The 18466-nt window shown below is 39.0% G+C and overlaps 1 protein-coding gene across 1 annotated transcript in view; it reads left to right on the top strand.

Moving 5' to 3' along the window:
* Positions 1 to 18466, top strand: part of LOC120525823 (EMILIN-1-like) — a 195986-nt gene that overhangs the window by 165821 nt on the left and 11699 nt on the right. The window contains exons 3-7 of the mRNA XM_039748427.1: positions 459 to 676; positions 4067 to 6163; positions 8870 to 9004; positions 11972 to 11989; positions 12226 to 12360. Of these exons, the coding sequence (XP_039604361.1) occupies positions 459 to 676; positions 4067 to 6163; positions 8870 to 9004; positions 11972 to 11989; positions 12226 to 12360 (2603 nt within the window). The remainder of the gene's footprint in view (positions 1 to 458; positions 677 to 4066; positions 6164 to 8869; positions 9005 to 11971; positions 11990 to 12225; positions 12361 to 18466) is intronic.

Raw genomic sequence — 18466 nt, forward strand, 5'->3', positions numbered from 1 at the left:
TACACATTAAACTGGGTATGAGGTGAAGGTTGAGTATGTGGAACAGCTTTTGGTTTCATGTGGGCTTTCCTTGTAACGATTTTCTTAGTTAGAAAGCAGTTCTTATAATGCAACCTGCTTATCTTTGGCATGCATTTTTTTCCTGTGATTTTTAAATGGCTCTGTGTTTTATATATGTATGAGGGACATTCAAAAAGTTTCCATACTTAAATATTTTTGTTGGAAACAGTGAAGGAGGGAGGAGTAGTAATTGGGCATTAAAAAGTTGGTGCGACGCTGGGAAAATTGCATCGCAAACAAAGGTGACTATTTAGAAAAGTGACTCGTAATTTGTTTTTGAAATTCTTAATAGAGTTTAAAAAAAAGTGCGGAAACTTTTTGAATGTCACTCGTAGATGCTATCTAACCAATACTTGTTTTTAAGAGTTCAAGCAGTATTCTTCATTGTCTTTGGACAGGTACCGCAGTTTCATGAGACCAAAGTATAAATTATCTTACAAACTAGTTACTGAACTGGAATGGAAATGCTGCCATGGATTCTCAGGAGATGACTGCAGTGAAGGACCAGCAGAGGGACAGTCTCATGACACCAAGATCACCACACACCGGCCAAGACCCAAACCACGCCCAGGACTGTCAGGTTCAAAACCAACAATTACGCAGATTGGAGGGGAGGGTAATAATGAAATTATATTATATTATATTATATTATATTATATTATATTATATTATATTATATTATATTATATTATATTATATCATCTGCAATTGACTGGCACCCTGTCCATGGTTTGTTCCTGCCTTGTGCCCTATCCTAGCTGGGAGATGCTCCAGCCGCTCATGACTCTAGTCTGGTTAACGCACGTTAGAAAGTGACATATATTATATTATATTATATTATATTATATTATATTATATTATATTATATTATATTATATTATATTATTATATTATATTAATGGGGGACCAAATAATTAGATTTTAGACTACAGTATATGGAGTCAATGTTAATTTCTATATTGCTAGTCATTTCTGTATAGCTTCTTCTAAATATTAAGTACAAAATCTGAACTACTCCTATTTAAAACAACATCTTGTTCCTCTGATTCTCTGTGTAAAGAAGTACATTCCAGCATTTGTGCAAAATTTACCTTTAACCAGTTGCCATCTGTGCCCTCCCTGCTAGCTTAAGAACTTATTTCAAAGTAACAAGCTGGCATGCATTTTACTATCTCCTTTCCTAATTTAAATACATTTATTAATGTCTCCTTTAAATCTCTCTTTGCATAAATCAAAAGGTTCATCTCCTTAAATATTTATTTCTAGCTCAATTGTTTGAAAATAATGAGGTGGGAATTGAAGGTGAGGTGTGTACAAAATTGTCTTATATACAAAAAGTAAAGGGTTATAAAACACACTGTTATGATTTGGTGATGTTAAAATGTCATGTCCTTAGGGGTCAGTGCTGAGGCAGCTGCTCTTTTTACAATATACATATTAAATCTGGAGAAGAACATGAAGAGCAAGCTTGTTAAGTTTACAGATAAGGCTCAAGGGTACATCAGGGTGCAGTCACACATATACTCACAGTTACATTTCTTTCTTTTGCACATTTTCATACACAGAATATAGTTTTAAAGTGCTTTGCAAGATGGCAAAAAACAGCTAAAGAAAAAAGTTAAATTAGGCAAGAATAATATTAATAAATAATTAACTAAAAATAAATCAATACCAGCTTACATAACAAACATATATTATTTGTGGAAACATCTAATAAATAATATCATATTCTAGGTCTCTAAAGATAAGTATGATGATGACATCAGAGTGCCGAGAAAGCAGAAAAAAAGGAAAAAAAAAAAAGAAAAAAAGTCCAGCTAAGCCAGAGAAAAACCACAATCTGCAGGGATTCTAAGTCCAAATGATCACCCAGCCCCCTATTTATTCTACCTAACATCGATGTTCTTATTTCATTCCTGATTGTTTCTAGCCTTGGTCACTGCAGTACTCCCCTTCAATCGAGCATCATAGGCGACTGCACAGTGCTTTGATCAGGTGGTGGTTGTGCAAAATACCACCACAGGGGAAACTAAAAAAGAAAGCAGAGAATGATTGCAAATCCCTGAAGAATATGACATTTCTATGCATAAATTCTATTGGGAGTGCAACAAAAATATAGCTATAAAAAGGCCAAATAAGTTTAGGGTTGCAAATCAACTTGACAATGTTTTTAGGCTGGAGTTTCAAGGGGGAAGTGAAATATACCCAGAGAAATCACAGTATCTCTGCAAATACGGAATTATAATTCAAAACTGAAATGGTGTAAAATTGCTCTGAGGTGGACTTGCTACTCTTAGCACCACCATGCTGCACTTATATATAACATTCACTTATATAGCTTGTGAAATATCAGTTTGTCACAGGACATAATTACAAATATAACCTCAGTCACTCATACCAGGTTAAAATATAGAGCTAACCAACCTGAAAGTATGAGGGAGCAAACTGCAGCATCTAGGTAAAACAAATTTGGACAGAAGGAGAATGTGCAAGCTTCACAAAGGAATGGGTATTGGCAATTACATTGGACCTTGACTGCTTACCTGCCATAGGGCAGCAGTGCTATCTACTGTATCAGTATATTGTTCTAAAATAAAATGTCTATCTAAACACTCATTTTTTAAGTCTCTTTTCCATTACAACCTCACAGGGAGAAGGAGTCTGGCACATTACAGGACAAATTCACAAAACGTTACTCAAATTGGACAGTGAATATTGCAGCACATGTTTAGGAAAGTGGGTGACAGCCGTGGTACCTGCAAAAATTGCCCTACATATTCAGAACATACAAATTTCACTTTTACGACTCTTGACCATTATACAGAATCTTATTCTTAAACAGCTCTGAGGCATTGGCTTTAATCGTTGCACCTCATTGCCTCCCTCAAATAAAGAAAACCATTTCTCTTTTTTCTGTATACACTTTTTTATGTTATATTATATTATATTATATTATATTATATTATATTATATTATATTATATTATATTATATTATATTAAACTAGCTGTGTAAGCCCAAGCTGTAAAAAGCCTGGGCTCCTAGAAACTATTGAAATCGTCAGAAAAAATATTCAAATGCAGAGTTGGTAGTTTTGTTTTGTGGACATGCTCTTCCCCCTTGTCTATCAGTGGCTAAGCGAGTTTCTTCCTCCTCGGAAGTTTCATTTTGCCGACGTGCTCACCTCGCTTGTATATTAGCGGCTAAGCAAGTTTGTCTCCAATTCATTAACTTGGGACCACCTTTCCGTCTCTTTGAGCTTCATGCTGTAGCCTCGCACTTCTGGGCCACTTTGCACTTCCAAGCCAGACAGACAGACACACACACACACTTCCATGCTTAAACGTTTTTATATTACTAGCTGTGTAAGCCCGTGCTGTAAAAAGCCTGGGGTTCTAGAAACTATTGAAATCGTCAGAAATAAAATTTAAATGTAAAGATGTCAGGTAATTGAAAAGAACAACTCTGGGCATTTCTCTCCTAGGAGGATTTGTTTTGTTGACGAGCTCCCCTTTGTTGTGTGTTAGCGATGGGAGGAAAAGTAAAAGGGATAGTGATTTGCCGTTGTTAGCAGCTAAGCGACTTTGTCTTTTTCTGTGGTTTTGTTTTGCTCACATGCTGTCCCTGCTTGTGTTATTAGCGGCTATGTGAGTTTTCTGTTTCCTCGGAGGTGGAACCCTTACCCCGATTCCACCTCTCACTTCTGGGCCAGACAGACACAGCCACTTCCACACGTAGACAATTATATATAAGATATTATATTATATTACATTATATTATATGTCATTTGATCAGTATCTCTTGTCCCTTTATGTCATCCTCAGTAGGATCTGTTAATACCTATTCTCTAATCATTATTAGTAGCACAGTAATGATAGTCAAATAAAATCTTCACAAACTGCTCATGACTTTTTATTCCTACATTAGCTACAATGTTATTTCTTCTCAATTTCTACATAAGCTTATAATTTATTTTTCATTTAATTTACTAATTTATCTAATTTCAGGAAGAGATGATTCTGATAAAGTGAAGCAGCTGGAAGATAAAATACAGATCCTTACTAAAGATCTTCATAATCTTCAATCCACTTTGCATGGGATGAATGAAAAATTCCAGGAAGAAATTCGTAGAACGCTAACCGTCATCAATGGGAAACAACCTGCTGATGCTCCACAGATGAAAGACACCATACATGATATTCAAACAAGGTTAAATCAACTGGATATACGTATTCAGAAACATGATGTAGATTTGACCCATTTGAACAATCATTCTCAAAATAATGGAGAGAACTGGGGCAACATCATTGATTATTCAGACACGAAAATGAATCAGAAAATGGAAGATATGAGAGGTGAAGTACTAAATGAATTGGAGAGAAAAGTCAAGCAGTCTTGCTCAGCTTGCCAATCCAGTTTGGAGGACATGAAGAGACAACAGACAAAAGACAGAGAAAAAATTAGTAGCTTGGAAAGACTCATCAACTCTTTGGAACAAAGAAGCAGACAATCCGAGTGCTGCACCGAAATGAACCACTTTAAAACTAATATGAAGGACATTGAAAACAGGCTAAATTCTTTGTCAACGGCTTATGATACTTTGAATATCCGTTTTGATAATGAGTTTGATGAATTCAACAAAGACTTGATTCTGAACATTGAAAAGAAAATCAGTGGACGCCTTGACACATTAGAAGGCCAATGTAACAATACGGAAAAAAACACAGAGAAACATTTTCTCTTAGTTCAAAATGACTTGAACGATAAATTTCATAAGGAAATCAATGACCTAAGGTATGAGTTTACTGATAGAATGGATGAGACTGAAGGAAAGCTGTCCAGTATAATGCAAAATGTTGGTGGCTTGAAAGATAAAGTCTCTGAACATGAGGAAACATTAGACAGACTCTTTATTACTACATCTGATATGGAATATCAGCTGGGATCTGCTGTTAATATCTGCTCTTCAATATGTGAGAAAAAAGAGGATTCTTCAAAAATGTCTGACATTGTAAAGAATCTGGAGTGGAAAGTAACAGCTAATGAAGGAGAGATTAAAAATTTTAGAACTGTTTTTAAAGACCTTTCAGTCTCAGGGGATTCACTGAGGAACTCAGTTGTTGATCTTAGTCATGATGTCAGGAAGCTAAAGGCATTCAACGGAGCCAGCGCTGGTGACTTAAATAAGGTGGCTGAAGATGTTCAGAACCTTCAGAATGAATTTGACACTTTAACATCTACTAGTTTTACAATCTGTAATTCTGTGAAAGACCAAATGATCACTCACCAAAACCATACAGAGATTTACATTGATAAATTGTCCTCTGATCTGAATAAATTACGCAATCGTGTAGACTCTGGAGATACCACGTGCGCTCAAGTATGCTCTAATCTACAAGAAGAAGTTGGTAAGTTAAAGGAAGATGTAGAAAAATGCAGCGGACAGTGTAAAATAATTCTGAATAAGCCAAACAGAGGGGAAGAAGGTGAAAGCGATCCCTTGGATGGACACAGTGTCATCAGTGGAACATCCAACGTCAACCTAAAATCGATTCAAGGAGAACTTTCTGAAGTCATCCTGTCCTTCAGCTCAATTAATGATACACTGAAAGGTCTGGAGCATACCGTACAAAAGCATACAAGTGTGATCCATGACTTGGGTACTACTAAGGATAAAATTATTTCTGAAATAGACAAAATCCAGCAGGAGGTGAATGAACATATTGAAGACAGTAAAGGTAGATTTGATCATGTTCATCGGGAGATTCATCGGTTTGGTAGCAACTTTATGGTCGAAATGGGAGACTGTAAACATTCAACTGATGGCCTGGAAAAAAGGATAGCAAAAATGGAGAACCTTTGTGGCAAGCTTGACACAGTGTCAGGAAGCTTAGAAAAAATTAAGGATGGCCTAAACAGGCATGTATCAAGCCTTTGGAACTGTGTCAATGGGTTGAATAAAACAGTTACTACACACAATGCATACTTCGACACTATCCAGAACACACAGCTCCATGGCATTAATCAGAGACTGAACATTCTGAACAGTTCCCTTCTTCATATGTTCTATGAGTTTGAAAATTTCACTCTGCAAGATTTCCAAGGTATGCTGTTTGTTAGAAATGTGTTTTATTTTCTCTTTTTATTATTTAAAAAAAGCCTTACATCTTACATGCAGGAAATTTTCATTAAAATATACAATAGTAATGCACGTTATCTTTCATTTATCTGACCCACATCTTCCAATTCAGAGTCACAGAGAACCAGAGCAACACTTTGAACAAGGCAATGAACCAACAAGACAAGACCCACTCAGACACACATACCCATACTTAATTCTCTTATTACAATGCAATTCAAAATTTAATTTAACCTGACATTCTCTAAGCTGTGGGAGAAAAGCTCCTGTTAATATAGTGTTATCATGCAAAGTCCACACAGACAGAGCCCAGACCTGGAGCTAAGAGGCAGGGGCAACCTCAGTGCGTCTGCTTTATGCCCAAATTCTGATTAGACAGTCTTTATTGTTCAGTTAACACTAGAATTACCAGAGCCTACGAAAAAACACGTAGATCCGTCCCACCTTAAATTGCTTCTCACCTTTCATTCAGTGTCTTTTGTCCTTTAAATGTGTTGCTAAGCAGATAGCAGTCTGCTATCACATCCCCCACCGGCACACAGTTTTCTCAGCTCAAGTCTGTTTACCTGGGTGTCAGTTGTTTGGAGTTGTATAGAGTGAGAAGTCAAGCAAAATCACACCTTTTATAAATACTATATCATTATTTGGACCACATGCATTTCATGTGTTTTCCGTGTCTACAATCTATGTAAACACATTGTTAAAAAAGAAATGTTTTTCATGTTTTAGTAATAATTGACAAAATGTAGACATTAAGTTTATAATGTGTGAAGCCTGAAGCTCAAATATCAAAAAAAACCCTTTCATAAAAGGTACAAATATAACAGAACAAGTGCAATTTTATTCAAAAATATAACTGCAGAAAAAGAACACGTGTTAGGGTGCGATATAGACACGCATTTACTACGACAGCTTCGCTGGCACAACGGTATCAACTGTTGACTTGTTATCAAAACTTAACGGGTTTGATCTCCAACGAGTCCGTTTTGAGAAGTGAGCTGATTTTATTTTTAATATTTTAGAATAAAAACATACATTTGATTTCAGTCTGTAACAGCCGGTGTAAATGTAAGATACTTGTAAAGGTTAGCTTTGTTTTGCGCCACTGAAGCGATCATAGCAAATGCGTGTAAATGTCACACCCAAACACGTATTCTTTTTTTGCAGTTATATTTTTGAATAAAAGCGCACTTGTTCTGTTATATGTGTACCTTTTGTAAAAGGGTTTCTTTGATATTTGGACTTCAGGCTTTACATATTATACACTTCATGTCTACATTTTGTCAATTATTACTAAAACATGAAAAATGTTTCTTTTTTAACGCTGTGTTTACATAGATTGTTGTAGACATGGAACACACATGATATGCATGTGTTCCAAATAACGACATAGTATTTATAAAAGGTGTGATTTTGCTTGACTTCTCACTGTATACAACTCCAAGCAACTGACACGCAGGTAAACAGACTTGAGCTGAGAAAACTGTGCGGGTGGGGGATGTGATAGCAGACTGCTTGCTGCTTGCTGCTTGCTGTTTATCAACACATTTAAAGGACAAAAGATGCTGACAGAGAGGTGAGAAGCGATTTAAGGTGGGATGGATCTACAAGTTTTTTTCGTAGGCTCTGGTAATTCTAGTGTTAAAATGTATATCTTCAACACTATTTCTTTTTCATTTTTCCATGCCCTGAAATACACACTTACAGTGCTGTGAAATAGACATTCTCATACAAATAATCCTACTTTTTATTTATGTTTTTGCTAAAGAAAAGAAAAGCACATAAAGTATGTCAAATGAAGTGTTCATCACTAACTATAAATATAACATTAACTTAAACAGTTATTAGGAAAGGTATTTATTTTTACCCTAAAACTATATGCTTGTCCAAAAAATATACATTATCCTTTTAGATTGCACAAATTGAAAGTTTTGTTGAAAGATTTAAATTTGTGGACCTATCGCATTGACAACTGTTAACATTTTTTGAACTTGGTCTTTCCATCACAATTTCTGTTGTGGAGCTGAAACATATTAGAGCATTAGTGGCAGCATACCAGGAACCATCTGTGTCAGTCTTTCATGGACACACCCTAACTCATAGCAGGCAAATTTAGAGTCACCAGTTAACCATGACATCTTTGAGATATGGGAGGAAAGCGAGGTAACAACACTGGCATAGAGAAGGTGTGAAAAATTGACACCAAAGACACCCTGTTAACTGAACTACCGATGATGTGGTATAAAACTGTGTCACTATGGTGTCTTCACAATGAAAAACAATTGTTGTTGACTGCAATTCATCAACATCTAAGCCACAACTTTGGATTTCCTCTCAAATCTGTACAAATCTTTCAAAAGTCGAATATCGTAATATACCATATTAAAGAAGTTCAGTGTACCATATTAAAGAAGTTCACATATATCCTTTTTGTAAAGTTAACACAAGATTTGCTTTCTTTATATATTTATTGTGTACTCTTTCAACTTCTGGGCAAGCAACACAAGCTCTCTGAGTGCTAGTGAACCCCACTATATCTAGTGTCTCTCTCGCTCTTTCTCTCTCTTGGTAGGTCAATATTCAATAATCCCTTAATAAACCTGACTAATGTAAAATGTTTTATGGTTTACAAATATTTTTTGAATAAAACCAATTGTTCATTATTATGCAGGTCTACCTGGCCCACCTGGACCTCAAGGTGAGAGAGGTCTGCAGGGGCCAATGGGCCCAACTGGTCCTCAGGGTCCCCCTGGTAAAGATGGAACCCCAGGCAAGCAAGGGCCACCAGGACAAATGGGTCCCCCAGGTAAAGGATTACTTTTCAATTGCATATTTTAAAAAGTCCTTGATAAAACTCATTAGTTTAAAACAGTGTAAAAAATATATTTTCAATGTTCTTAAAGGGCTTTGCCTACTGCAAAGGGGTTTTAAAGATATGATTGGTTGTATTATCCACACAGGATGTAAGTGGCTAGAACAGCATATAAATTATGTCTTATGTACACATGCATATGTATACACACACATGTTTATTTATATATATATTTATAGCTAGAGAAAGGGAGAAAATGAGTCACGTATCTTAAAATAGTTTTTTATTCCTAAGCTTTCAACAACCTACCTTTTTTTTCCTAAGAGGAAAATGATTTGACATACAGGAATCAAAGACAATATACAACTGATAAAGGGTGGGGATGGAGAGGGAGGTTGTAAAAGGGTGGGGGGTGGATTAGTAAGGTGGGGTTCGGAAGATGTTGGTCATAAAGTCTTTTTTATTATTTAGATGTTCTTCTTTTTAAGCCTGCATATGCTGGGTTCAATTCCAAGTGTGTGTTAATGGCGTTTTCATTAGAGAGCCACAATTCAGCCAGCTCTCTGGCAGTCTTGGTATTGACCCTCAAATTTACTTTCACAGTGTCCCAGTTAAATGTGTGTCCAGTGGAGCTTATATGTGCATAAATCAGAGACCTGCGTGTTTCCTTCTGTCGGCATTGCAGTGTTGCTGTATACGTGTTGCAAATCTTTTAGATGTTTGTCCCAGGTATACCACTGAGTATGCATTGCATGGAATGCTGTAAACTCTGTTTCTTGTCTCTGTGGTTGACTTTTTGCTTTTGGCATTGTAAAGGACAGTCCATAAAGTGTTTGCCTGTTTTTACGCTATCTTGATCTCAGATCTGGACAGGATGCATGCTGTACTTTCTGACACGCCACAATGATAGGAGAGGGTATGGTATGTGTGGTGGGGGACTGAGTTGGAAACAACTGTTTGCGGAGGTCTGCGGTGTCTCCTATATAGGCATTGTTTAATAAATGTCTTGGAGTAGCTGTTTGATGTGAATAGACATAAAAGATAATGTCTTTGATTCTTTTTTTGTGTCCATTGTGTTACAATGGGTATTAATCCTTTTGAGCAAAGTCCTGACGCAACTCCTTTTACGTGATGAAGGGTGGTTGCTGGAAAAGTGCAGTATTTTTTCAGTGTAACAATCCTTGCAATAAACACTTGTAATTAAACTGTCATGATTACCTCTTTCAACAGAAATGTCAAGGAAACTGATATGTCCGTTTGTTTCTTTTTCTGTCGTGAATTGGATGTGGTTGATGTGGTTGTAAAATTAATTCAGCTGGTTACTTTTTAATATGACAAATGTGTCATCGATGCAGCGTATCCAGAGTTTAAGTCTGAACTGAGTTAGCGCCATACTTTCAGATCACTGCATAACCATTTCAAAGTCCTGATAAAGGAGATCCTATTGGCATGCCTTCTTTCCGTCTATAGTATTTTCCATTAACTCTTTCAGGGCCGATGTCAACTTTTGTCGAAATTCAGGGGTAGAGGACGGTAATCGGCTGTAAACTGCAATCAAAACTTGCCCTTACATTTTAGTTCAACTCTCTTTGCTTGAAGGCATAGCTTTGTTGATTTGACCTCGATTCCCTGCACGTGCATGAGAATTGAAGAGCAAACAGCCTCTAAAATGGCTTTGACATCTGGCAACACTAAAGCAAATGTGCAAAGAAAAATTCTCCATGGATGTTTTACGTATTATCACTGACTCCGAGTTTGATGCAAGTGATCCGGAGATGGATATCAAAAACGAAAGTGAGATACCAGCATCAGCCTATCAGTCCCCAACTGATCGTGGTGCTGAACATGTTCGTGTAGCTGATACACCTACAGCAGTGTTCCCCTATTAGGACCACCACTTAAGATGATAAGAGGTACAAACCATATTGCGTCGCACCACAACTTCTGTGCGAAGACAGAGAGGTAGCCAGCCTGCTGTGCATTCCTGCTGACCACTACTGCCAGAGATGCCAAACAGACACCAACAGCAGCCACAGCACGTAGCAACAGATGTTTTATGTTTATTTATGTGTGAAACCAGTGCAATGTGTGCTTTTCAGAAAACTAAGTTTTTTGGAAAAACTATTAAGCCCTCAAAGAGTTAAATAGCAAGTGGGTATTAGATGCATTATGTCCTTAGTGGTCAGCTTCATTTGTGTCATTATGGTGAGGTTGTTATTTAGTATTGTCAGTAAAGTCTCTGTGTCCAGATGGATTGGGATTGTAGTATATGACGACATGACATCAAAGAGACCACAATGTCATCATCAGCAATGGATACCATCACAGCGCTATTAACAGAATAATCTGAGTCATATGTTAAATGTTTGTGTATATATATATATGTGTGTATGAAATAAAAATAACAATGAAAGATTTATTACTGTTTCCAAGACACTTCTATCTTCTTGATGGAAGATAAAAGTATGAACTGTTCACACAGAATGAATAAAAAAATTTGCCAGCTACATGAAACACGCCAACCACTATTTTGAAGATTGGAACGCTGTGAACACAATTTATTTTATTTTATATTTATTGCTAGCTTTTGTTGGTTGCAGCATCAGTACAGGAAGACAGACAGCCAAGAGACTGCAATCTCTGAAGCTCCACCACCACGGCTCTCACTCCTGAAACCCCATTATTCTTCTCAATAAAGCAAACAAATTGCTTTTCTTTGGGTTGCAATGTATTGGTACTCCTAAACTTCAGTTCTTGGTTCAAAAATGGCCATAACAGAAGAGCTTCCTCAATAAACAAATACTGAATACAATATAAATTCTGAGATATGGAATGAGGGAAATGGGAAAAAAAGTATGTTTAAGTCAAGCATGCAATGAAAAAAGTAAATTGATATAAGTAAATAAAATACTTGTTTTCCTTCATTTAATTTTATGTTTTTTGTTTTGTTTTTTATTTCAGGCCTGAGAGGTGAACAGGGTATGTCTTTTTAATCATATACAGTATTACTAACCAAATTAATTGCGGAAAGCTTGACATTCTAACCAGTGGGGGTGTCTGAGTATATAATGTATAACTGACTTGAACACTGGCACTGATATTTTTGAAGCATTTATCAGTATTAATTAATATAAATCATGTTACTGTTTAAATAGTAACTTACTAAAAACTACAATTGATTTCTTTGTTACATATGTATCTTTTTTCTTGGCTAGGTCCTCGTGGAACAAATGCAGATATTCCCAAAGTGGCATTTTCAGCAGCTTTACAAAATGACCAAATGGCTACTGGCACAGTCATTTTTGATAAAGTCCTAGTAAATGATGGAAACTTTTATGACGATTCTACTGGTAGGTGTTTTTTTTTTATTTATAGAAACTGGTGAATGGAGAAACAGTTGTATTTTTGGACTTTACCCACCAGTCTTTAAGCTCGCTTTGCCAACAATTATGCATGGTATCTTTCTTTAGTTAACACCTCCCCAAAGTGCTTAATAAGTGTGGAACTTAAATACTGAATAAGTGTATATATATACATATATATATATATACAGTGATCCCTCGCTATATCTCACTTCGACTTTCGCGGCTTCACTCCATCGGATTTTAAATGTAAGCATATCTAAATATATATCACGGATTTTTCGCTGGTTCGTGGATTTCTGCGGACACTGTGTCTTTTAATTTATGGTACATGCTTCCTCAGTTTGTTTGCCCAGCTTATTTCATACAAGGGACGCTATTGGCGGATGGCTTAGAAGCTACCCAATCAGAGCATGTATTACATATTAACTAAAACTCCTCAATGATATAAGATATGCTTCCCGCACGGTGCTTGATTGTTTGCTTTTCTCTCTCTCTCACTCTCTCTACCTGACGGAGGGGCTGTGAGCAGAGGGGCTGTTTGCACAGAGGCTGTTTGCCTAGAGGATACGGACGCTCCTCTAAAAAATGCTGCTTTATCGCGGTGCTTCGGCATACTTAAAAGCCCAAAAGCACATATTGATTTTTTGATTGTTTGCTTTTCTCTCGCGCTCTCTTTCTCTCTCTCTGACATTCTCTACTTCTGACACGCATTCTTTGAAGAGGAAGATATGTTTGCATTCTTTTAATTGTGAGAAAGAACTGTCATCTCTGTCTTGTCATGGAGTACAGTTTAAACATTTGACTAATGGGTGTTATTTCATGTCTAGAAGGCTCTAATAATGTTAACAGTATGGGAGAGTTTATAAGGGCTGTGAACTTGGACCCGGACACAGACAGACGGACATCATATTGTCACCACACAGTTTATTTACAACTATTATGTACAAGATTTACGTGCACTACAAACCCCAGTGCCTCTTGCACCGATTCCCCCAATGTCCAGGCCACACAGTCCTGTGCCTCTTTTCCTCCTGGCCGCCTCCAGTCCTCACTCCAGCTCCGTCCTCTTCCACCCGACTTCCACTGCTGACTGGAGGGAGGCGGCCCCTTTTATAGGAACCCGGATGGGCTCCAGCTGCTTCCCGGCAATCTCCCGCGGACACACCCCCGTGTGGCGGAAGTCCGGGTGTCCCCTGTCATCTTCCCCCCGGCACTTCCGCCACACCAGGGATAATAAGGCACTGGGGCGCCGCCTGGCAGTGGCCACGGGCCCCTACAGGGCTGGGCACTTCCTGGTGTGGCGGAAGTGCCGATATATCGGCATCCCGGATAATAAGGCACTGGGGCGCCGCCTGGCAGTGGCCACGGGCCCCTACAGGGCTGGGCTTCCAAGCCCTCTACCCGAGGCCTCCAGTATAACCAGGACGGATGCCCCCTCTCGGTCTGGAGGAGGCATAAGCCCTCCTCTGGTCCTCCTCCCAAAGCAAGACGGTTCGGCGTCTGTATCGATTTCAGGCTGGGCTCCAGCCCGGCCGAGGGATCTCACACAGGATATATCGGCATCGGACTCTATGGCGCCGGGCCGTATGATGGATCAGATCCTACGTCCTCACTCTGTATGCTGGGGCCACGGGTCCCTACAGGGCTGGGCTTAACCCTAAGAAATGTAAACAAGTCCCTCATTTTAGGCTATTCCGAGGCCATCCAACATAACCAGGACGGCTGCTCCTCTACAGAACTTACTAGAGGCAGAAAAACCGGTCTGTGGACAGAAAATTGCTAACGGAGGCACAAGCACCTCGCTCTCGTCCTCCTGAAGCGAAATTACTTCCGGCCGGGCTCCAGCCCCAGCCGGGGACCACAGGGCTTAAACTATATAAAAATAGCCATACAAACATATGGTTTCTACTGGGAAAACCACAAACCCTGAAACACTGACTACACATTGGATTTTCATCAAGGAGGGATTACTGTTATATATATATATATATATATATATGACAATAATATATATATATATATTGTCACAGGCGGCTGGGAGTGGAGCCCAGCCGGGACGCCCAGGAGGACCGGAGGAGGGCTTGTACCTCCTCCAGACTGCAAGGGGGCAACCGCCCTGGTTGTATTGGGGGCTCAACCCTGTAGGGGCATGTGGCCACTGCCAGGCAGCGCCCCGGTGCCTGAAGAAACCTGGAGCCCAGCACTTCCGCCACACCAGGAAGTGCTGGGGGGAAGAAGACAGGGGACACCCGGAGGGCTTCCAGGTGCGCAGCCGGCACTTCCGCCACACTGGGGCGCGTCTGCGGAGGAATGCCGGGAAACAGCTGGAGCTTATCCGGTTCCTATATAAGGGCCGCCTCCCTTCATTCAGTAGCGGAAGTCGGGTGGAAGAAGGACGGAACTGGAGAGAGGACTGGAGGCGGCCAGGAGAAAGGCATTTTGACTGTGAGGCCTGGACTTTGGGGGATCGATGCTGGAGGCACTGGGAAGTGCACTGAACTGGAAATATAATAAATGGGTGTGTTGGGTGAGAAATCGTTGTCCATCTGTCTGTGTCCGGATCAAGGTTCACAATATATATATATTTAGTATATACTTATACATATATATATATACTGGTTAGCTGGGCACAGGAATGTTACATAATGTGACCTGTAACTGGAATTACTGAGCCCCAAAACCCTAGACACAAATACACACAGTCAGTGAATTCATTTTTATTAAAAATGATCTTGTTTCCACAACCACAACAATACAATCCTTCCTTCCTTTAATCCCTCTTTTACTCCTCCAGGAGAGTATTGTCTTCTTCTTCCCAACTCCAACTCCAGGAGCCATGTGGAGGACTCTCTTTTAACTCTGAACCCAGGAATACTTCCAGTGCTTATTCAACTGCCTCCAGGTAGCACTTCCGGGTCAGGCAGGACTGTAATAGTTCTTGTATCGTCATTATCTGGCAGCTCCCCCTGTCATCCCCCACAGGACCTGACAGGGCAGGACCATGGAACCACAACTCCCATGCTGCCCTGCAGGTGTCCATAATAGGGCTCACCAGATAGGATGCTGCCCCCAATGTACAGGGGGATGCTCTGCCCATAGCAGGCAGTCAACCACTGTGCTGTTCATTTCCCAGTTACCAAGTCCATCCTGGATGTCACTCAGTGGCTGTTAGGATGCCAGATCTGCTGTAGCTGCTGTAATGTCGTTCCACATTCAGATCCTGGTATGGAATAGAAATATTCTCATTCCCTCCCTGAAATTCTTTATTGAGGCTTCCTGGCCAGGTAAGGGAGTGGGGTCCACACTGGCTGGGTTGCCGATTCGTCCCTCACTTGTAGGCACTAGTGTTTAGGAAAGCAATTTGTGAGAAACTGAATTTTCACTTTACAAAAATTGGTGAAATAAAGCTGTATTTATAATTTGCATTGACATTACAGAGTAAAGCTCAAAGGTAAGTATAGACTCTATTGTAGTTCCCTTTAAAGAGGGCTAATGCTGCATATTTGCAATGAAGATCTTTATCAGTCATTCATCAGTTTATATCATCTGTCTTTTGTCACTTTTCAGGGAAATTTCTGTGTAATATACAATGTTATATACAACGTTATCTCAGCCAAAATGCTGTGCTGGAAGTCCTTAACTAACCAACAAGTCATTACATTCAGTTTTCAAATGGTGTGGGTGCACACACATAAAACATGACAGACAGATATGAAAGACACTATACAGTATAATAGATATGTGCTACTTTACTTTGTCTCCCCCAAAAACAAAGCTCATTGGGCTGACTGGCCTGTTTTCACCACGTTTCTAATGTTCTAATGTTGTTCTAGTGAGTTTTTTGCTTTTCAATTGCAAAATTTGCCTGTGAAATTAATCTTAGTAACAGTTTTGCAACACTGCGCATATCAAAACGTACCTATTTTGCAAATCACTAGTAGGAACAAAGTGAATCACAATACAGACGTTTCATCCACTAGGCCACATCATCTTAGATCATCCACCTGTAAGATTGTGGAACCGTTGGTTTGATTTTGATCAGACCTCATTAAGACATTACAGTGGTTTCCTCCGGCTATCTCTCTGAAGCCCACTTTCTAGAGGCAAAGCTGTCACTGAAATGTTTCCACAACACCAATGCTCCTCCACACCTCTGTCAGCCTTGCTGTGGCCTGCTGTCAGTTTCTCTGGCCTGAAACACACTATTTATTTTTTATGTGCACTTTTGCCTACACTCCTGGTAACGCTCACTGTTGTATACACCCCCACACGCATCAAGATGGTGCAATGTTGGACAAGAGGGCATCTGTCTCTTTAACACTTAATCACTATATTATGATATATACACATTTGCAGTGAGCTGAATAAGCTGACTCAAATAGCACTCTCATACTATATTTGATTATGACATTGACATTTAACAGCACCACATTTTATTTCTAAATCATTCAGATACCACCTTTACTTAATGTTTACCACAAATCAGCTAGATGTGCTAAAATATCAAAAAAACATTACCAAGAGAAATTGATTCATTAAATCAACAGCTAATTTTACAAAGGAGTTATGTATTTGAATATTCTTTCCAAAAGCATATACAGCAACCAAAGGAGTCACAGGCACCAAGGATAGTTCAGTGACATAGTCTATTTAATCTCTCTCAGTCCTTCCTCGATCTTGGCCGAGTATCTCACAGGTCTGAATGGTGCAGGCAAATCATAATGACTCTCTCCGAATCTCAATGCTGCACTGCGCAAGATGCTTGTATACACCCCTTTTAACACTAGAATTACCAGAGCCTACGAAAAAAACCCGTAGACCGTCCCACCTTAAAACGCTTCGCACCTCTTCATCAGCATCTTTTGTCCTTTAAATGTGTTGATAAGCAGCAAACAGCAAGCAGCCTGCTATCACATCCCCCACCCGCACAGTTTTCTCAGCTCAGGTCTGTTTACCTGCGTGTCAGTTGCTTAGAGTTGTGTAGAGTCAGAAGTCAAGCAAAATCACACCTTTTATAAATACTATATCATTATTTGGAACACATGCATTTTATGTGTTTTCCGTGTCTACAACGATCTATGGAAACACATCGTTAAAACAGAAACTTTTTCATGTTTTAGTAATAATTGACAAAATGTAGAAATGAAGTGTATAATGTGTGAAGCCTGAATTCCAAATATCAAAGAAGCCCTTTCACAAAAGGTACCAACTTAACAGAACAAATTCGCTTCCATTCAAAAATATAACTGCAGAAAAACAACCCGCGTTAGGATGCGACATTGACAAGCAGTTGCTACGACAGCTTCGGTGCTGCAACGGTATCAACTATTGACAGGTAATCAAAGCTTCACGGGTTCGATCCCAGACAAGTCCATTTTGAGAAGTGAGCTGCTTGTATTCATACTATTTTAGAATAAAAACATACATTATGTGAAAACAGCAGTGTCAAATGCGGAGGGGGGGGGAGGGTGTGGTGTTGGGATTATGAACGCAGCTGAGAGAATAAAACTGAATAAAAAAAAAACAAAGCTAACCTTTACAAGTATCATACATTTACACCGGCTGTTACAAACTGTAATCAAATGTATGTTTTTATTCTAAAATAGTAAGAATACGAGCAGCTCACTTCTCAAAACGGACTTGTCCGGGTTCGAACCCGTGAAGCTTTGATTACCAGTCGACAGTTGATACCGTTGTGCCACTGAAGCTGTCATAGCAACTGCGTGTCAATGTCGCACCCTAACGTGGGTTATTTTTCTGCAGTTATATTTCTGAAGGGAAGCGCATTTGTTCTGTTATATTTGTACCTTTTTTGAAAGTGTTTCTTTGATATTTGGAATTCAGACTTCACACATTATACACTTCATATTTACATTTTGTCAGTTATTATTAAAGCATGAAAAATGATTCTGTTTTAACAATGTGTTTACATAGATGGTTGTAGACAAGGAACACACATGAAATGCAAGTGTTCCAAATAACGATATAGTATTTATAAAAGGTGTCATTTTGCTTGACTTCTCACTCTATATAACTCTAAGCAACTGACACGCAGGTAAACAGACTTGAGCTGAGAAAACTGTGCGGGTGG

The sequence above is a fragment of the Polypterus senegalus genome, chromosome 3 (assembly GCF_016835505.1).
Source record: "Polypterus senegalus isolate Bchr_013 chromosome 3, ASM1683550v1, whole genome shotgun sequence".
Taxonomy (NCBI): Eukaryota; Metazoa; Chordata; class Cladistia; order Polypteriformes; family Polypteridae; genus Polypterus; species Polypterus senegalus.